General features: G+C 44.0%; 1 protein-coding gene across 1 annotated transcript in view; it reads left to right on the forward strand.

Annotated features, from left to right (window-relative positions):
• The first annotated feature begins 3,135 nt into the window (after nt 1–3,135).
• grtp1a (growth hormone regulated TBC protein 1a) overlaps nt 3,136–15,859 on the forward strand; it is a 57,999-nt gene continuing 45,275 nt past the window's right edge. Inside the window, exons 1-2 of the mRNA XM_052014003.1 lie at nt 3,136–3,275; nt 3,374–3,513. Of these exons, the coding sequence (XP_051869963.1) occupies nt 3,232–3,275; nt 3,374–3,513 (184 nt within the window). The 5' untranslated portion in view covers nt 3,136–3,231. The remainder of the gene's footprint in view (nt 3,276–3,373; nt 3,514–15,859) is intronic.

Here is a 15,859-nt window from a genome sequence, read left to right on the forward strand (position 1 = left end):
TAAAGGGTAATACATCCCTATTGTTTTAAAGCAGTTAAGCAAGAACCTTGTACATGTTCCACACAAAGTTCATCAACTATTTTACCCTCTGCTGTTTAAGGGGGAGAAAGGGAACCAACCAAGGAATTTAGATCAGTTAGCCCAGTTGCTCAAAGTTACTAGACTCTGAATGCACTGAATATTTTTTAAATGATCAGAGAGAGGGAGAGAGCATGGTAAAAAGTGGTTTATACCTGTCAAATTTGATTAATTTTTTTTGAAGTGACTAAACTAGCTGGTAGGGAAACATCTATGGATGCTATTTATACAGATTTCCTGGCAGCCATTCATAAGAATCTCAAGGTGAATCTCATACAATTAAAGGCAAATTATTGACCTACTTAGGAAACTGGTTGAGTGGCAGGTAACAGCGAGTAGAAAAAAAGGTAAGGATCACCTGAAATTGGAAAATTCAATGTTCATACCATTGGGTTGTAGACTACCCAGGTGGAATAGATGTTGTTCCTCTTGGCAAACAAATTATATCTGACCAATTGTTGAATTAAATCAAGAGGCTAACACATTTTTGTTGTGTTATGAATTAAATAGTCAAATTGGCACATTGTGAAAATGTGTCCAGTTGATTGGGGATGCAACTATTCACTACATCTATATGCAAGTTTACAGAAAGCCACATATCCTAGTTTGCTGACGAAACAAATATGGAATTAATTGTAAGTATTATATGCATACGTGTAGATTAAACTGGCAGGCAAAACGATGGCAAACATATTTCATTGTGGACAAATACAAAATCATTCACTTTGGACAGAATAAGAGAGAGTATTTTCTAACTGTGAAGAGCTACAAACAGCATAAATTCAAAGGTCCACGTGCATAAATCATTAAAATATGATAGCAAAGTACTGAAAATAATTAAACAGTTCAATGGAATACTGGGCTGTTTTTCTACAGGACTTGAATAAAATGGGGTAGATGTCATGCAAAGCTCTGGGAAGAACACAACCCTAGAGTCCTGAAGAAGGGTCCTGACCTGAAACACTGACCACCTGCTTTTCTCCACAGATGTTGCCTGGCCTGCCAAGTTCCTCCAGTATCATCGTGTTTTTCATCTCGATTCCAGCATCTGCAGTTTTTTGTTTCTCTAACACAACCATATTAATGTGAACAATTCTAGATATCACATTTTAGGAAGGATATATTGTTGATGTGGAAGAATTTTAACTGGACAATTGAATCACCAGAAGAGATTACACAAAATAGGACTACATTCCCTCAAAGTTACAAGCTTGCTGAAGAAAGGTCATCAATCTGAAACATCAACTCCATGTCTCACTCCACAGATTCTGCTTGACCTGCTGTGCAACTCTGACATTTTCCTGCTTTTACTTTCAGGGGTGATGTGACTGATGTTTCCAGGATACTAAGGAGGATTGCCAGGTTAGATAGAAGCTACATCCACCTGTTACAAAGTCCAGATTTCTCTGACAATTAGCCTTTCGGGATGGAAGCCCCTGCACAAGTTATGGTAGGTGTGCAACAACAAACAAATGATGGAGGCACAAGAGACTGCAGATGCTGGAATCTGGAGCAAAGAAAATGCAAAACTGGAGGAACTCAGTGGGTCAAGAAGGATCTGTGGAGTGAAAAGTATTGTCAACATTTCACATTGTCAACCCTACATCAGGATTGAGAATGGAAAGAGAAGATAGTCAGTCCAAAGAGGGGGAGGGGTAAAACAGGTAGCAGAAAGACCAAGGAAGCATTAAGGATAATGGACAGAAGGAGCCAGGTGGGGAAAAGGAAAATGTGGAGAAAAGGAAGAGGTGGAGGAGAGAGAGGTGGGTGAACAAAAGTGGGGGTGCAAAGGCTACCAGTGCTGGAATCTGATAAGGAAGTTTGCAATAGGAACCATTCAGGGAGAGGTGGAACCAAACAGGGGAGGGATCTGGTGGGTGAAGTGTGTGGATAATAGGTGGATTGAACTAGGAGGGGAAAGAATATGGGTAATGGGGGCTGGAAAGGGGGTATAGGACAGGGAACAAAAATGGGGAGAACAGGAGGTGGATCAGGAGGGGCGGGGGAAAACACAGGAAGTAAGGGTTACCTGAAACGGGAAAACTCAACGTCCATACTATTGGGTTGTATACCCAGGCGGGATAGAAGTGCTGTTCCTCCTGGCAAACAAATGATACCAGGCCAACTGCTGATTTTCAAAACGAGACCAGCACATTTTGTTGGGTTATGGTATAAGGCAGGCACATGTGTTAATAGATAATGAGTCAACCAGAATGCAAATGGTGCAAAGGACTGACATCCTCCCCCACCGTGCCCTACTGGGCTCGGCTCGGCTCCCCAGACTCCCCCAGCATCTAGACTTCGGCTATTCTTTCCACCGTACAGCCTCACAAGGCTAACCCATCCTTTTCACACCTCATACCAGTTTCATTTCCACTCCCTCCCTTCTCTCCCGCTATTAACCAGCCCGCCCTCTTGCCTAACTGACTGACTCACTGACTGACGGGAGGCGGGGTCTTGCGCGCGCTCCTCCTCCTCTGTGATTGACGGCTACTGAAGGGCGGGTGAATGGCCGAGGCGGGCGTAGCGATTGGCCGATATAGCGGGCGGGCTGATTGGCAAGTGACAGCAGGCGGGGTGATTGTCAGGTGAGGCAGTACTTGTGAAGCAGGGTCAACGTTTCAAACCTTTGGATTTTCCGCATCAGCAGTTGTTTGTAGTTTGATTGAATAGAAAAATAAACCGCAATAAAACAAAGTGCTAGAAACGTTCTGCGGGTCAGGTAGCATCAATGGAAAGAGAAAAAGGTTAAAGACCCTTCATCAGAACTGGGAAAGAGAGAAAAAAGTTAGTTTTAGTTGCAGTGGATGGGGTGATTGGCAGGTGTTAGTGGGCGGGATGATTGGCAGGTAGCCGTCGGCGGGGAGGTTGGCGAGCAGCGGTGGGCGGATGATTAGTGGGTGGCAGTGGGCGGGCTGATCGGCGGATGATTGGCGGGTGCCAGTGGGCGTGGTGATCGGCGGATGATTGACATGTGGCAATGGGCGTGGTGATTGGCAGGTAGCAGTGGGCGGGGCGATTGGCAGGTGCGCTGGGCGTGGTGATTGGCTGGCTTCAGAGGGCGGGGAGGTGTGCGCCGAGTCCCGCCGCGCCGGCTGATCGTCTACCTGCGGCGGCTCGGCCTGGCAGTGTGGGACCGGGTTGGCAGTGGTAATGGAGGCAGCGGAGTCGGGTCCTGAGCAGGAGCCGCTGACTAGGTACCAGTTGGGCCGGGACTCGCGTCGAGGTGATCGGGGCGGCTGGAGCAGCCGCGGGTCAGGTCGGGTCTAAGCCGCTGCTTTCCCTTTCTCTCCAGGGTGGACGAGTACGGGTTCGAGCGGCCGGCGGGGACCGAGGCAGAGGAGCTGGTGTCGGATTACCAGGCAGTGCTGAACCGCCGCGCGATCAAATGGCGCAAGCTGCTGCAGGGCAGTCGGCTGCAACGGAGCCTGAAAGGTGAGTCACAGGCCGGCCAGACCGGGGGCAGTCGCCCCATCCTTCCCCTTCCACACACCCCCCCCCCCCCCCATTTCTGGGTTCTTACATTTGTCCCACTGCCCCAATTTGCCGTCTTTCTTCCCTGCCCCCGGTGCTAACATTTCCCCCAAATTGCTGGTTTGTGTCTTACTCCCACTTGCTCCCCGGACACAAGAACTGCCTTTCGCCTCCCTTTGCTCCATATTAATAAGATCAATACCTCCTTAGCACCCCCGCCATATGTCCAACCTCCTTGATGCAAAAACCTGCCTATCCAGAAGTGCTGCTGTTTTTGTATGCTGAACTTCGAGCATTGATGCGGTTGCATGATCCACAGAATATCACATCCCCCCACAAATTCCTGACTGGAGTCTTGTTTGTTGAGGTTGTGAGTAGTCAGGTACGCCAGTCGCAGAGCAGCTAATTTCTCTCCTCTTCATGTCACTGTCTCCATGATATGGGTTGTCTGCTTAATAAGGCACTTTAAATATTAAAAAAAATATCAGAAGGCAAAATACAGATTCTATATGAATAATTTGAATTGTGCATAACATATTTCTCTTTGCAAATGAATTTAGTGCTACTGTACTGTGAATAGACTTTTAAGGAGAATGTAAACATAGGGTGGTACTTGGATTACAGAATAGAGATGACATTTAAGGAGCCTGTGCTACTACCACTTGGGTTACTTAATAAAGTAAAATTAAGGATCAGCTGAATTTTTTGATATGAATAAGTGGTGCTGTTCTCCTTGGCTAAATCTTATTTGGTTATTGCTCCTATGAAGCATCTTGGGACACTTCATTGTTAAGGACACTATACAGATATCTATTTGTTATGTCTGCAGTCTTTTCATTTTCATCGTGTCTGTAAAACTTGTCCTCTTCACTCCCAATGTTGTGCTTTGTGTTAAAGCCTACCTTGTCTGTAGAGTATGCTCTTTGCATTGACAATTCTTTCTAGAATCAAACTTGGTTATGTACATACTCTGTTGTACCACCTCATTGCTGTCTACAGTGATTGCATATTAGTTTCCTTGTATTTCAGGGCGTTTCCCATCACCCACAGATTCCTCCCTCTGGTTTACCTCCCCTTTAGTCCATCATCCACTGTCCTCTTCTATCAAATTCCATCTTCTTCTACCCTTTATCACTTCCACCCATCACCTCCCAGCCTCTTGCACCATTCCCACCCTCCCCCTCCCTCATCTGCCTATCACCCTTCTCTGACCTGGATCCACCTATCACCTGTCAGCTCTTGCTCCACCCCTCTTCCCCCCACCCCCCCCCCCCCCGCACATCTTTTTATTCAGGCTGTCTCCCCTCTTTCTTTCCAGTCCTGATCAAGGGTCTCGACCCGAAACGTTGACTGTACACTTCCCTCGATAGATGCTGCCTGACCTGCTGAGTTCCTCCAGCATTTTGTGTTGTTCCAGATTTCCAGCATTTGTAGTCTCTTGCGTCTCTGTATTTCCTAGTATTTACTCGTTTTCAGTTTAAAATAAGAACTATATATCCATTTGCAAATTAGCCAGAGAGATGATGCATAAATCTATTCAACAAATTGTATGCTAATACATTAATTCATTCCGGGTAACTATTGAAAAAGTAATTTGTCCCTTTTCTAATTATTGATGCTCTTCATGCAACAAAAAGTCATCAACTGTAAAACCAAAGATAATTTTCGTCCTCTTCAACAGACTAGTAGCTAATATCCACCTCATCTTCATGCTTTTACATTTGTGGCAGTAGGTGTCCAGAACTTTCAGATACTCCATGCATCCTTGGAACCAAGGTTGGCTCTTGGGCATTACTTGGATCCTTTTCTACGTCGAGGGGGTTACAGAGGTTGAACTGTTCAACTTCCAGCCATGTGACATCATGGGCTTTGTGTTCAGGTTCTAGTTGGGGAGAAGACTGGCAATGCATTGGCACCTTCTCAGAAAAAGAAGCCTCTCATTTGTGTAAAGAAAAAAAAATTCATGTTCTCAATACATCGCAAAGTACTTTAGTGCTTTTGAAGTATTACAATATAGGAAGCAACAGTCACGTAGTATAACTTTAATGAAGTTTGCTGCAGTGTAATTGTTAGCTTTGATATGTAAGGTGGAACTTGCCAGATTTTTTAAGTGGTTTGATCTTCTAGCTGCCTCAGTAAAGCAGCCAACATACTTAAAAACACCACCCACCCCAGACATTCTCTCTTCTTCTCCCTCCCATCGGGCAGAAGATACAAAAGCCTGAAAGCATGTACCACCAGTCTCAAGGACGGCTTCTATCCCGCTGTTATAAGACTACAGAATGGTCCCCTTGTATGCTAAGATGAACTCTTGACCTCACAATCTACCTCATTATGGGCTTGTACCTTATTGTCTGCAAGCACTGCACTTTCTCTGTAACTGTAATACTTTATCCTGCATTCTATTATCGTTTCCCCTTGTACTACCTCGATATACTGATGTGATGAAATGATCTGAATGGATGGCATGTAAAACAGTTTTTCACTGTGCCTCAGTACATGTGACAATAATAAACCAATTTACCAAATAATGTACTAATTTCTTCCCGAGAATGCAAGCTCTGCTTGGTTTTACCATCTTATCAAAAAGTCACCATTGCAGCACCACTTCAGTTTCCATGCTGGGATTGTTTCAATTATATATGGGCCTGGATTTCTGAATCTACAGTCCATGGGGTGTGATAATTTGGTGGTTAGTTTATGGACTATTGGTCCAGAGAAAGGAGATTAAGTTCCTCTTTGGCGGCTGGAGGATAAAAAAAATCAACAAATAACTTGACACTGAATTAAGAAAAGGTGGTCTTGGTGACAGTAACATGAAACCCCCAGATTGTCATTAAAAACCCATCTGGGTCACTAATCTCTCTCATGGAAGGAAATCTGTCATCCTTACTTGCTTTGGCCTATGAGTGACTCCAGACTGACCACTGTGGTTGATTCTTACCTGCCTCCTCAGTTCAGCAAAAAGTAGGGATATGCACAATAAACGTTGGCGTTGCTAGTGGTAAATCTTTTAGACTTGTTATTTACCTGTTACAGGATGATGTGAATAATTGTTATGCTCTTCCTTGTATCTCTTGGCTGGAGTCCTGAGCATTGTGTGGTACTTTTTGTGGTAAATGTTCCACTCTGGTTCACTGTCCTGTCACTGCAGGCTTATCAGATGCTGTCATGTTATTCTCCTTGTCTTTGTTAGTTGAAGTAGACCAGGCTCAAGTTGCACTGGTTCTACAACAATAATCCATTATACAGCACATTTAAAACAGTTTCCCCAAAGTTTATCAGGATGATTGGATAAAGGGGGAGACCTTCCACTAACCAGTGAGCTGTCCAAACTTGCTAACTGCTTATCTTTGGAGCCTACTCTTTGATGCAGCCTGGCCCTGAACTCTGATTTTGTGGCAGCCACCATCCTGTTCCTCAAGCTGTCAAAGCTGTTGTTTAAATTGCCTGTTTATTTTTAATGTGTCAATGTAGTAAAATGAAAATAATACGAAAAAAGAAAAGTCTTGAGTTAAAGGGCTGAAAAGTTAGATTAAAAAAAACTTAAATATATTTAAATCAAATGAATTAAACCTATGGAAAATTAGCATGTCAGTTCTTTGTATGGATTTGAGTGGGCTTGAACCAGGATAAACTGATGCAGACTAGGTAGGCAGATTTCCCCAGCCTGTGATGGGAAATCCAAGAAAGTTTGCATTGTCTACAGCCCAGGAAACCCTGGATTAGCACTTAGTTGGAAGGGAAGGTTGGACTGCACTCTGTGCTTGGAAGACCAGAGCTACTGGGTTTAAGCAGAAGATTGCAGCCATTATAATTCTTGAAGACATCCGGCCTGGACTATCTCAATATAGAACTGATTATTGGAGATGGTTCGTCTTTTTTCCCCACAAAGGAACATGACCAGTAGTCCACTATCAGATAGTCATCCAGTACTTATCTGAAATGCACAAATTATGGCTCCATCCCAATGTCTCTTTTTTGATTCTCCAGAAGAACAGCTGACAACAACATGTTGGCCACAGGCATTTACTCCTACATCAACTCTCATTTATATTTTAATGTATCTGGTCTCTGGTCCTCTGTCCTGGTGTTTGTCAGCAATTTGCACATCCCCTTTGCAGGAGAGTTAAACACAAGTCCTTATTAGAACCAATAAGTAATGCATAATTGCTATCTGCATAAGCTGAGTTATAATGGGTCAGATACTTTGTCACACCCAAAAACTGTGCCTTATCTTTGCATTTTTCAATTCTGAGCTAATCACTTGTTGCAGTGGAGTCATGGAGTAATGAAACAGGCCATTCAGCTCATGACATTCATGCCGCGTGGTGGGAACCCATCTGTGCAACCATCCAATGGAATTCTACCTTCCAGCACTTGGCCTGTAGCCTTCTAGCTGGGGTGATTCAAGTGCTTGTCTAGGCACTTAAGTTCCATCTGCAACTCTCCTTTCACCACTCTCTGGGTGGAAAAAGAATCCCCCTCAGATCCCTTCTAAATATCTTGCCCCTTTCCCTATATCTATATCCTCCTAGTTTTGTCTACCTCTGATATAGATAGAACATGGGACAGTACAGCACAGGTACAGGCCATTCAGCCCATGATGTCTGTGCTGAACATGATACCAAATTACACTAATTCCTTCTGCCTGCGTACAATCCATATCCTTCCATTCCCTACATATTCATGTGCCTATCTAAAAGCCTCCTGAACACCACTATCATATCTGCTTTCTCTACCAACACTGGCAGCATGTTTCAGGCACCTACCACCCTTTTTCTTTTAAAGAAAAACTTGCCCTGCACATCTCCTTTAAACCTTCTTCTGTCACCTTAAAGCTATGCCCTCTGGTATTCAACATTTCTATTCTAGCAGACAGATTCTGGCTACCGACCCTATCAATGCCTCTCATAAGTGTGTAAACTCTCAGGTTTCCTCTCAGCCTCTGACATTTAACAGAAAAAAATCCTCTGTTGTCCAACCTCTCCTTGTAGCTAATACAGTCTAATCCAGGCAACATCCTCTCCAAAGCCTCCACATTCTTCCTGTAATGGGGCGACCAGAACTACATGCAATACTCCAAGTGCAGCCTAACCAACATTTTGTACAACTGTATCACAACTTCCTGACTCTTATCCTCAGTGCCCTGACTGATGAAGGCAAGTATGCCATATGCCACCTTTACCACTCTATCTACTTGAATTGCCACTTTCAGGGAGAGGTATGGACTTGGATCTCAAGATACCCAGAAGGAGATAGAGAGCCTAGTGACATAGTGTCATGACAACAACCTTTCCCTCAATGTCAGCAAAACAAAAGAGCTGGTCATTCACTTCAGGAATGAAGGGGGCGGGGTGGTGCACATGCTCCTGTTTACATCAACAGTGCTGAGGTTGAGAGCTTCAAATTCCTAGGAGTGAACATCATCAATAGCCTTTCCTGGTCCAACCACATTGACACCAGGACCAAGGAAGCTCACCAGCGCCTCTACTTCCTCAGGAGGATAAAGAAATTTGGCATGTCCCCTTTGACCCTCACTAATTTTTATCAACGCACCATAGAAAGCATCCTGTCTGGATGCATCATGGCTTGGTATGGCAACTGCCCTGCCCCTGACTGCAAGAAACTGCAGAGAGTTGTGGACACAGCTCAGCACATCACAGAAACCAGCCTCCCCTCCATGGACTCTGTCTATACTCCTCTCTGCCTCGGTAAAGCAGCCAACATAATCAAAGACCAAACTCACCCCGGACATTCTCTCCTCTCTCCCATTGGGCAGAAGATACAAAAGCCTGAAAGCATGTAGCACCAGGCTCAAGGACTGCTTCTATCTCGCTGTTATAAAACTATTGAACGATCCCCCTAGTACAATAAGATGGACTCTTGACCTCACAGTCTACCTTGTTATGAACTTGTACCTTTATTGTCTTGCCTACACTGCACTTTGTCTGTAACTGTAACGCTTTGTTCTTCATTCTGTTATTGTTTTACCTGTGCTACCTCAATACGCTGTTGTAATGAATTCTATATGAACAGTATGCAAGATATTGACATCTGACAGTAATAAACCAATTTAATCTGTACATTAATGCTTTTCATGATCCTTTATACTTTCCCCTTGCATTAGCCCCCCCCCCCCCCCCCCCAAAAAGTGCAACACCTCACACTTGCCCAGATTAAACTCCATCTGCCATTTCTCCATAACTGTAACTGATCTAAATCCTGCTGTGGCCTTCGATGATTTTCTTCACTGTCTGCAACTCCACCAATTTTTGTCACCTGCAAACTTACTAACCAACCCATCTGTTTTCATCCCAAGTTATTTACATGTATCACAAACAACAGAGGTCCCAGCACTGATCCCTGTTGAACAGTACTGGTCTAGGCCAGATATGAAGAAAAGTTTCCTGCAGTATACCCTATCTATATCCCTCAAATTTATGTACCTCAATCATGTCTCCTCCTAACCTCCTCCAGTCCAGGGAGAATAGACCCAGGCCTCTCCAGTCTCTCCTCATAACTGAAAGACTCCATCCCAGGCAGCATCCTGGTGAATCTCTTCTGTGCCTCTTCCAGTGCTATCACATCTTCCCTATCATGTAGTGACCAGAACCACATTCATACTCTAGCTGAGGTTTGACCAATGTCAGAGCACAACCTCCCTGCTCTCGTATTCATTGCCCTGACTAATGAAGACTAGTATCCCATGTGCCAAATGTGCATTACCCCAACACCTCTTGCCCCCCACCCTGTCAAAAGTGATGATGCCGGGGATTATTTCATGCAGGAATCCCAGATTTTTCATACACTTTGATTCCATACACTTCCATAGGCCGCACTGTTTGCAGCCTCTTCCAAGACAAGGAAAAGAAAATTACTAGAATCAATGTGATTGTTAAGCTATGTTCAAACTAATTGTTCTGTAAACTACACTTTAATGCTGTCACCCCTTTAAAGATCTTTTCATCTGCTGAGCATACACTGTCCAAACGTCACTTATCGTTCGTGGGACACTGGCATCACTGGCAAGACCATTTAATGCCTATCTTTAATTGCTCTTGAAGAGATGGATATCTTAAACTGCAACAGCCAGTGTAGTGAAAGTACTCCCCGCTACACAGGTTTCAGGATTTGTATCTAGTGATGATGAAGGTATAGCCATAAATTTCCACAATCGGGGCGGTGTGTAATTTACAGGCAGTGATGCCCTTGTGCTTTGCGTAGCTGATGTCCTGCTAAAACCTGATGATTTGCTGTAGTTTACCTTGTAGATGAGTACACAGCCCTGCTGTGATAAACTGCTGGTGGAGGAATTGAATGTTGGAATGGTGACTGGAGTGCTTATAAAGTAGAGACACGAGACTGCAGATGCTGGAATCTGGAGCAACACACAAAATGCTGGAGGAACCTGTTGAGTTCCTCCAAATGTTTGGGGGCTACCGATAAAGTAAATTGCTTTGTTCTGGATGTTGTTTGAGTTGCTTATGTTGCTGTAGCCACACTGATCCCAGACAAGTAAAGGAATCACTGCATCCCTGAACTTGTCACTTGTAGAAAGGCTTTGGGAGTCAGGCAGTAAGTTGAGTAATTCAGATTCCGCTTCTGATGTTGTAGCCAGTATATACAGTATATGTATAGTGAAGATCCAGTTAAATTTTTTGTCATTGGTGACTATCACCACTTGCTCCATGACATTGATGTTGAGGGATTTGGCAAGGATGTTGCAATTGAGTATCATGAAGAGGTGTTCGCTGCTAGGCAAACATTATATCTGAACGTTGTCAAAGTTGAGCTTATTGTCATGTGCACAAGTACATGTATGGACGGGTGCAATGAAAAACCTACTTTCAGCAGCATCATAGGCAATAGCATCATATAAGCAGCATTCACAAGAAAAATATAAACATAAATTATACACAATTTTTACAAGAAAGAACACAATTAGTATAAAAAAACAAAGTCCATTTTTAGTGTAAAGTGATCAGAGTGGCCATAATGTTGCTAAGCTGTAGTGGTGTTCAGGGTTTTGCTGGTTTGTTCAAGAACTGAATGGTTGAAGGGAAGTAGCTGTCCTTGAACCTGGTGGTGTGGGATTTCAGGCTCCTTGTATCTCCTGCTTGATGGTAGCTGCGAAAAGATGGCATGGTCCTGATGGTGGGGATCTTTGATGATGGATGTTGCCTTCTTGGGGCAGCGCCTCCTGTAGATACTACAGATGGTGGGGAGGGATGTGCCCATGATGTTTTGGACAGAGTCCACTACTCTCTTCTTGTGTTCCTGGCATTCGAATTGCTGTACCAGACCATGATGCAACCAGTCAGGATATTTTCAACAGTACATCTGTAGAAGTTTGTTCAGGTCCAGTTTTTATTGAAAGTTGGCATAAGACTTTTTGCCGTGTGAGGAATTGTGAAAGAAACCAAACAGTGCCCAAACATCGGCCGACATCCACTTCTAGTATTGTTTCGGGGTGAACTTGCGTGGTGAAGCTGTTTGGCCCAGGATGCTGCCCAGATGAATGTCTGGAGTGACCTTCGAAGGATTGAGACAATTTTGTCTCCCAGAAATCGCCACCATTTTCCGTTTGTGTTAGGTATGACTCCTGCCAGTGGGATAATTTCCTCTTGATTCCCATTGATTTCAATTTTACCAGGCCTTGTGATGCCACAGTCAAAGGATGCCATAAGATCAAGGGGAAGCGCTCATTCCTGGATTTATGCTTTTGTCCATATTTGGGCCAAGACTGTAAATGAGCTCAAGTGATCATGGCTGGATGCAAACAAAGCAATGGTACATTGGTTATTGGTGAACAAGTGCTCCTTGATAGTGCTGTTGATGATGCCTAATGTTACCTTGCTTATGATTGACAGTGGTAATTACAAGATTAGATTGTCAACCTTCTGTGCCCTGGACACTTCCCTGAAAGTGGTGTCGCAGATAAACCAGGTGGTGAAGAAAGCTTTTGGCATGCTGGCCTTCATCAGTCGGGGCATTAAGTATAGAAGTTGGGATGTTATGTTGCATTTACACAAGACAAGAGGCGGCATTTGGAATATTGTGTTCGGTTTTGGACACCCTGTTATAGGAGAGATGTCATTAAGCTGGAAAGAGTGCAGAAAAGATTTACAAGGATGTTGCCAGGATTCGAGGGACTGAGTTATAGAGAGAGGTTGAGCAGGCTAAGACTTCATTCATTGGAGCATTGGAGAATAAGGGGTGACCTTGTAGCAGTGTATAAAACCGTGAGAGGCAGAGATAGGGTGAATGCACACTGTCTTTTTCCCCAGGTTTGGGCAAGTATGTGGATAGGAAGGGTTTAGAGGAACTAGCTTAGATGGGCATCTTGGTTGGCATGGTTGGTTGGGCTGAAGGGCCTGTTCCATGCTGCATGACTCTGACACACTTGGGCAACTTTCCACATTGTTGAGTCAATGTCAGTGTTGCAGGTCCACTGGAAAAGCTTGTCCATAGCTGTGGCTAGTTCTGGGACATAAGTTTTGCTACTGCTGGGGTTTGTTGGGGTTCAGAGTTTGCTGTATCCATTGAGCTTAATCACTTCTTGATGTTGTGTGGATTGGATTGAATTGACTGAATCATGGCTCTGAAATTGGGAAGCTCAAACAAGCAAACACGAGACCAGGATTGGTCATTGTATTTTATCTTCTGAAATCTGGCTTGGCTCCCAGTGTATGAATTACAGATTGTGTTAATCTCATTGTTCTGTTTCTGGTTAAAAATATTCTCATTTGTAAGACATATATTGAATTTTCTAGCGGTAGTCCATGTATACTTATTTTAAAATCATAACTCCTATATTAATTATTTACTCAGGACTTTAATGATGTAAATCATTACAAACACTTCAACTTTGCATTCAGATGCTGAATCTTGCCATCTTTGAGGATGGAGGTGTTCGTGGAGCCAACATAAAAACAGAACATGCTGGAAACACTCGGTGGGTTAGGTGCCATCAGTGCAATGAGAAACAAAGTTAACATTTCCCTTTTCACAGATACTGCCGAACCTGCTGAGTGCTTCCAACATTTTGTTTATATTTCAGATTTCCAGCATTTGCAGTTTTTAACTTTCATGTTAATGGAACTGCTGCCACCTATTAGTTTAATTTTCATCACTGTTCACGATCGGATGCAGCAGACTGCAAAACCATTGCTTTTGTGACTTATTTCTATCTATAGTACGTTATATCTGCTGTTTTAGTACACCCATTGTCCTGTGTTTGGCTATAACAGGTTAACGCCTCAATTTTATGTTCCTCTATTACTGCTTCTGGAAAGTCCTGCCACATTTTGCATTGAACCAGGACTGGTCCCTGTCTTGATAGTAATGTAGAGTAGGGGATATGTTAGGCCAGGAGGTTAAGAATCGCAGAGGAATAGAATTCTGCTGCTTCTGATGGTCCTCAGTACCAGATGAAAGTCAATTTTGAAATACTAGATTGGTTCAATCATAGTCGTAGGATATGTTACACGGAAATGGGCCCTTCAGCCCACCATGTCCCTGCCAACCATCTAGTACCTATCCACTGATTCCATTAACCAGCACTTGAGGCTACCTGCCTCCACTCAGGCAGTGTGTTCCACACCTTTGAGTGAAACATTTCTTCCTCAGCAAGACTTCTTTGTTTTATACTCTATTCTCTGGCTAATGAAGGCAAGCATCCCATGTGCTGCCTTCACTATCCTATCCACCTGTGCTGATCTTGAGGGATCTGTGGACGTACACCAAGGCCCCTCTGTTCCTCAATACTCCCTATGATGAATGTCCTGCTCTTATTAGGCCTCCCAAAATGCATCACCTCACACTTATCAGGATTAAATTCCATCTGCCATTGGCCTGCCCAGCTGATTAATATCATTCTGTAGCCAGAGACTACCCTCCTCACTATGAGCAACCATCTGCGTGTCATATGAAGACTTACTAATCATCCCTCCTACACTTGCATCTGATCGTTAATCAATATAACAAACAGCACTGATTCCTGTGATACACTGTTGGGTATAGGACTCCAATCACAAAAGCGAGCCTCCCCAACAACCTCTGTCACCTATTACCAAGCACATTTTGGATTCAATATGCCTTGGCTCCCATGGGCTCTAACCTTTGGACCAGTCTTCTACATGGACCTTGTCAAAGGCCTTTCTGAAGTCCATGTACACATCGCTCTCATCAATATATTTAGTAACGTCTTCAAGAAACTTAATTAAATTAGTCAGATAGGACCACCCACCAACAAATCCATGCCAACTATCAATCCCTGCCTTTCCAAGTGTAGATTAGTCCTGTCCCTCAGGATTTTTTCCAATAACTTACCTCCCACTGACATTAGACTTGCTGTCCTGTAATTACCTGGCTTATTCCTGCTGACTTTTTTGAATAAAGTTACCACATTTGCTGTCTTCCTGGCACCTCACCTGCAGTCAGTGCAGATTTAAATATCTCCTTCAGGGCCCCAGTAATCTCCTCCCTTACCTCCAGTAGCAGACTGGGATACAGCTCATCAGGCCCTGGGGATTATTCTGCCTTTTTGCCCACTAAGACATCTAAAACCTCCTCCTTAATCTTAATGTGCCCTGGATTTTTGCCACCCTAACCAAAATCATTTACCATGATGGTGCAGGTACTACATGTGAGGGAGGGGGTTCTTCATATAAAGGCTTGGGCTTGATGTTTTGGTGAGCAGACAGATAAAATACAAGGTTAAGTAGTTATTTTGCTCCACATTGGTTCTCTTGCCCTCACCACAGACCCAACCTTGTTCACGGCTTGACCAACAAATTCAGTGCTGTTACTGCAACAGTACTGGCAATGGACAGTAAAGTCTCCAACCCAGAGTACGCTCTGATCTTGCTACTCGGTACTTTTATTCCAGGTGCCCCCTCCAGTGTCCAGGACGGATTCCTGTCACACTATTGACAGGCCTACTAGAGGGAATGCCATATTAGATCTAGTATTAGGTGATGAACCGGGTCAGGTGACAGATCTCTCAATGGGTGAGCATTTATGGACAGCAGGGCTTTGTGAAGGGAAGATCATGTCTCACAAGCCTGGTAGGGTTCATTGAGGAGGGTAGTGCAGTAGATGTGGTCTACATGGATTTTAGTAAGGCGTTTGACAAGGTTCCACATGGTAGGCTTCTTCAGAAGGTCAGAGGGCATGGGATCCAGGGATGCTTGGCCGTGTGGATTCAGAATTGGCTTGCCTGTAGAAAGCAGAGGGTTGTGGTGGAGGAAGTGCATTCAGATTGGAGGGCTGTGACTAGTGGTCTCCCACAAGGACCTCTACT

Source organism: Pristis pectinata, chromosome 4 (genome assembly GCF_009764475.1).
Source record: "Pristis pectinata isolate sPriPec2 chromosome 4, sPriPec2.1.pri, whole genome shotgun sequence".
NCBI classification, from domain to species: domain Eukaryota; kingdom Metazoa; phylum Chordata; class Chondrichthyes; order Rhinopristiformes; family Pristidae; genus Pristis; species Pristis pectinata.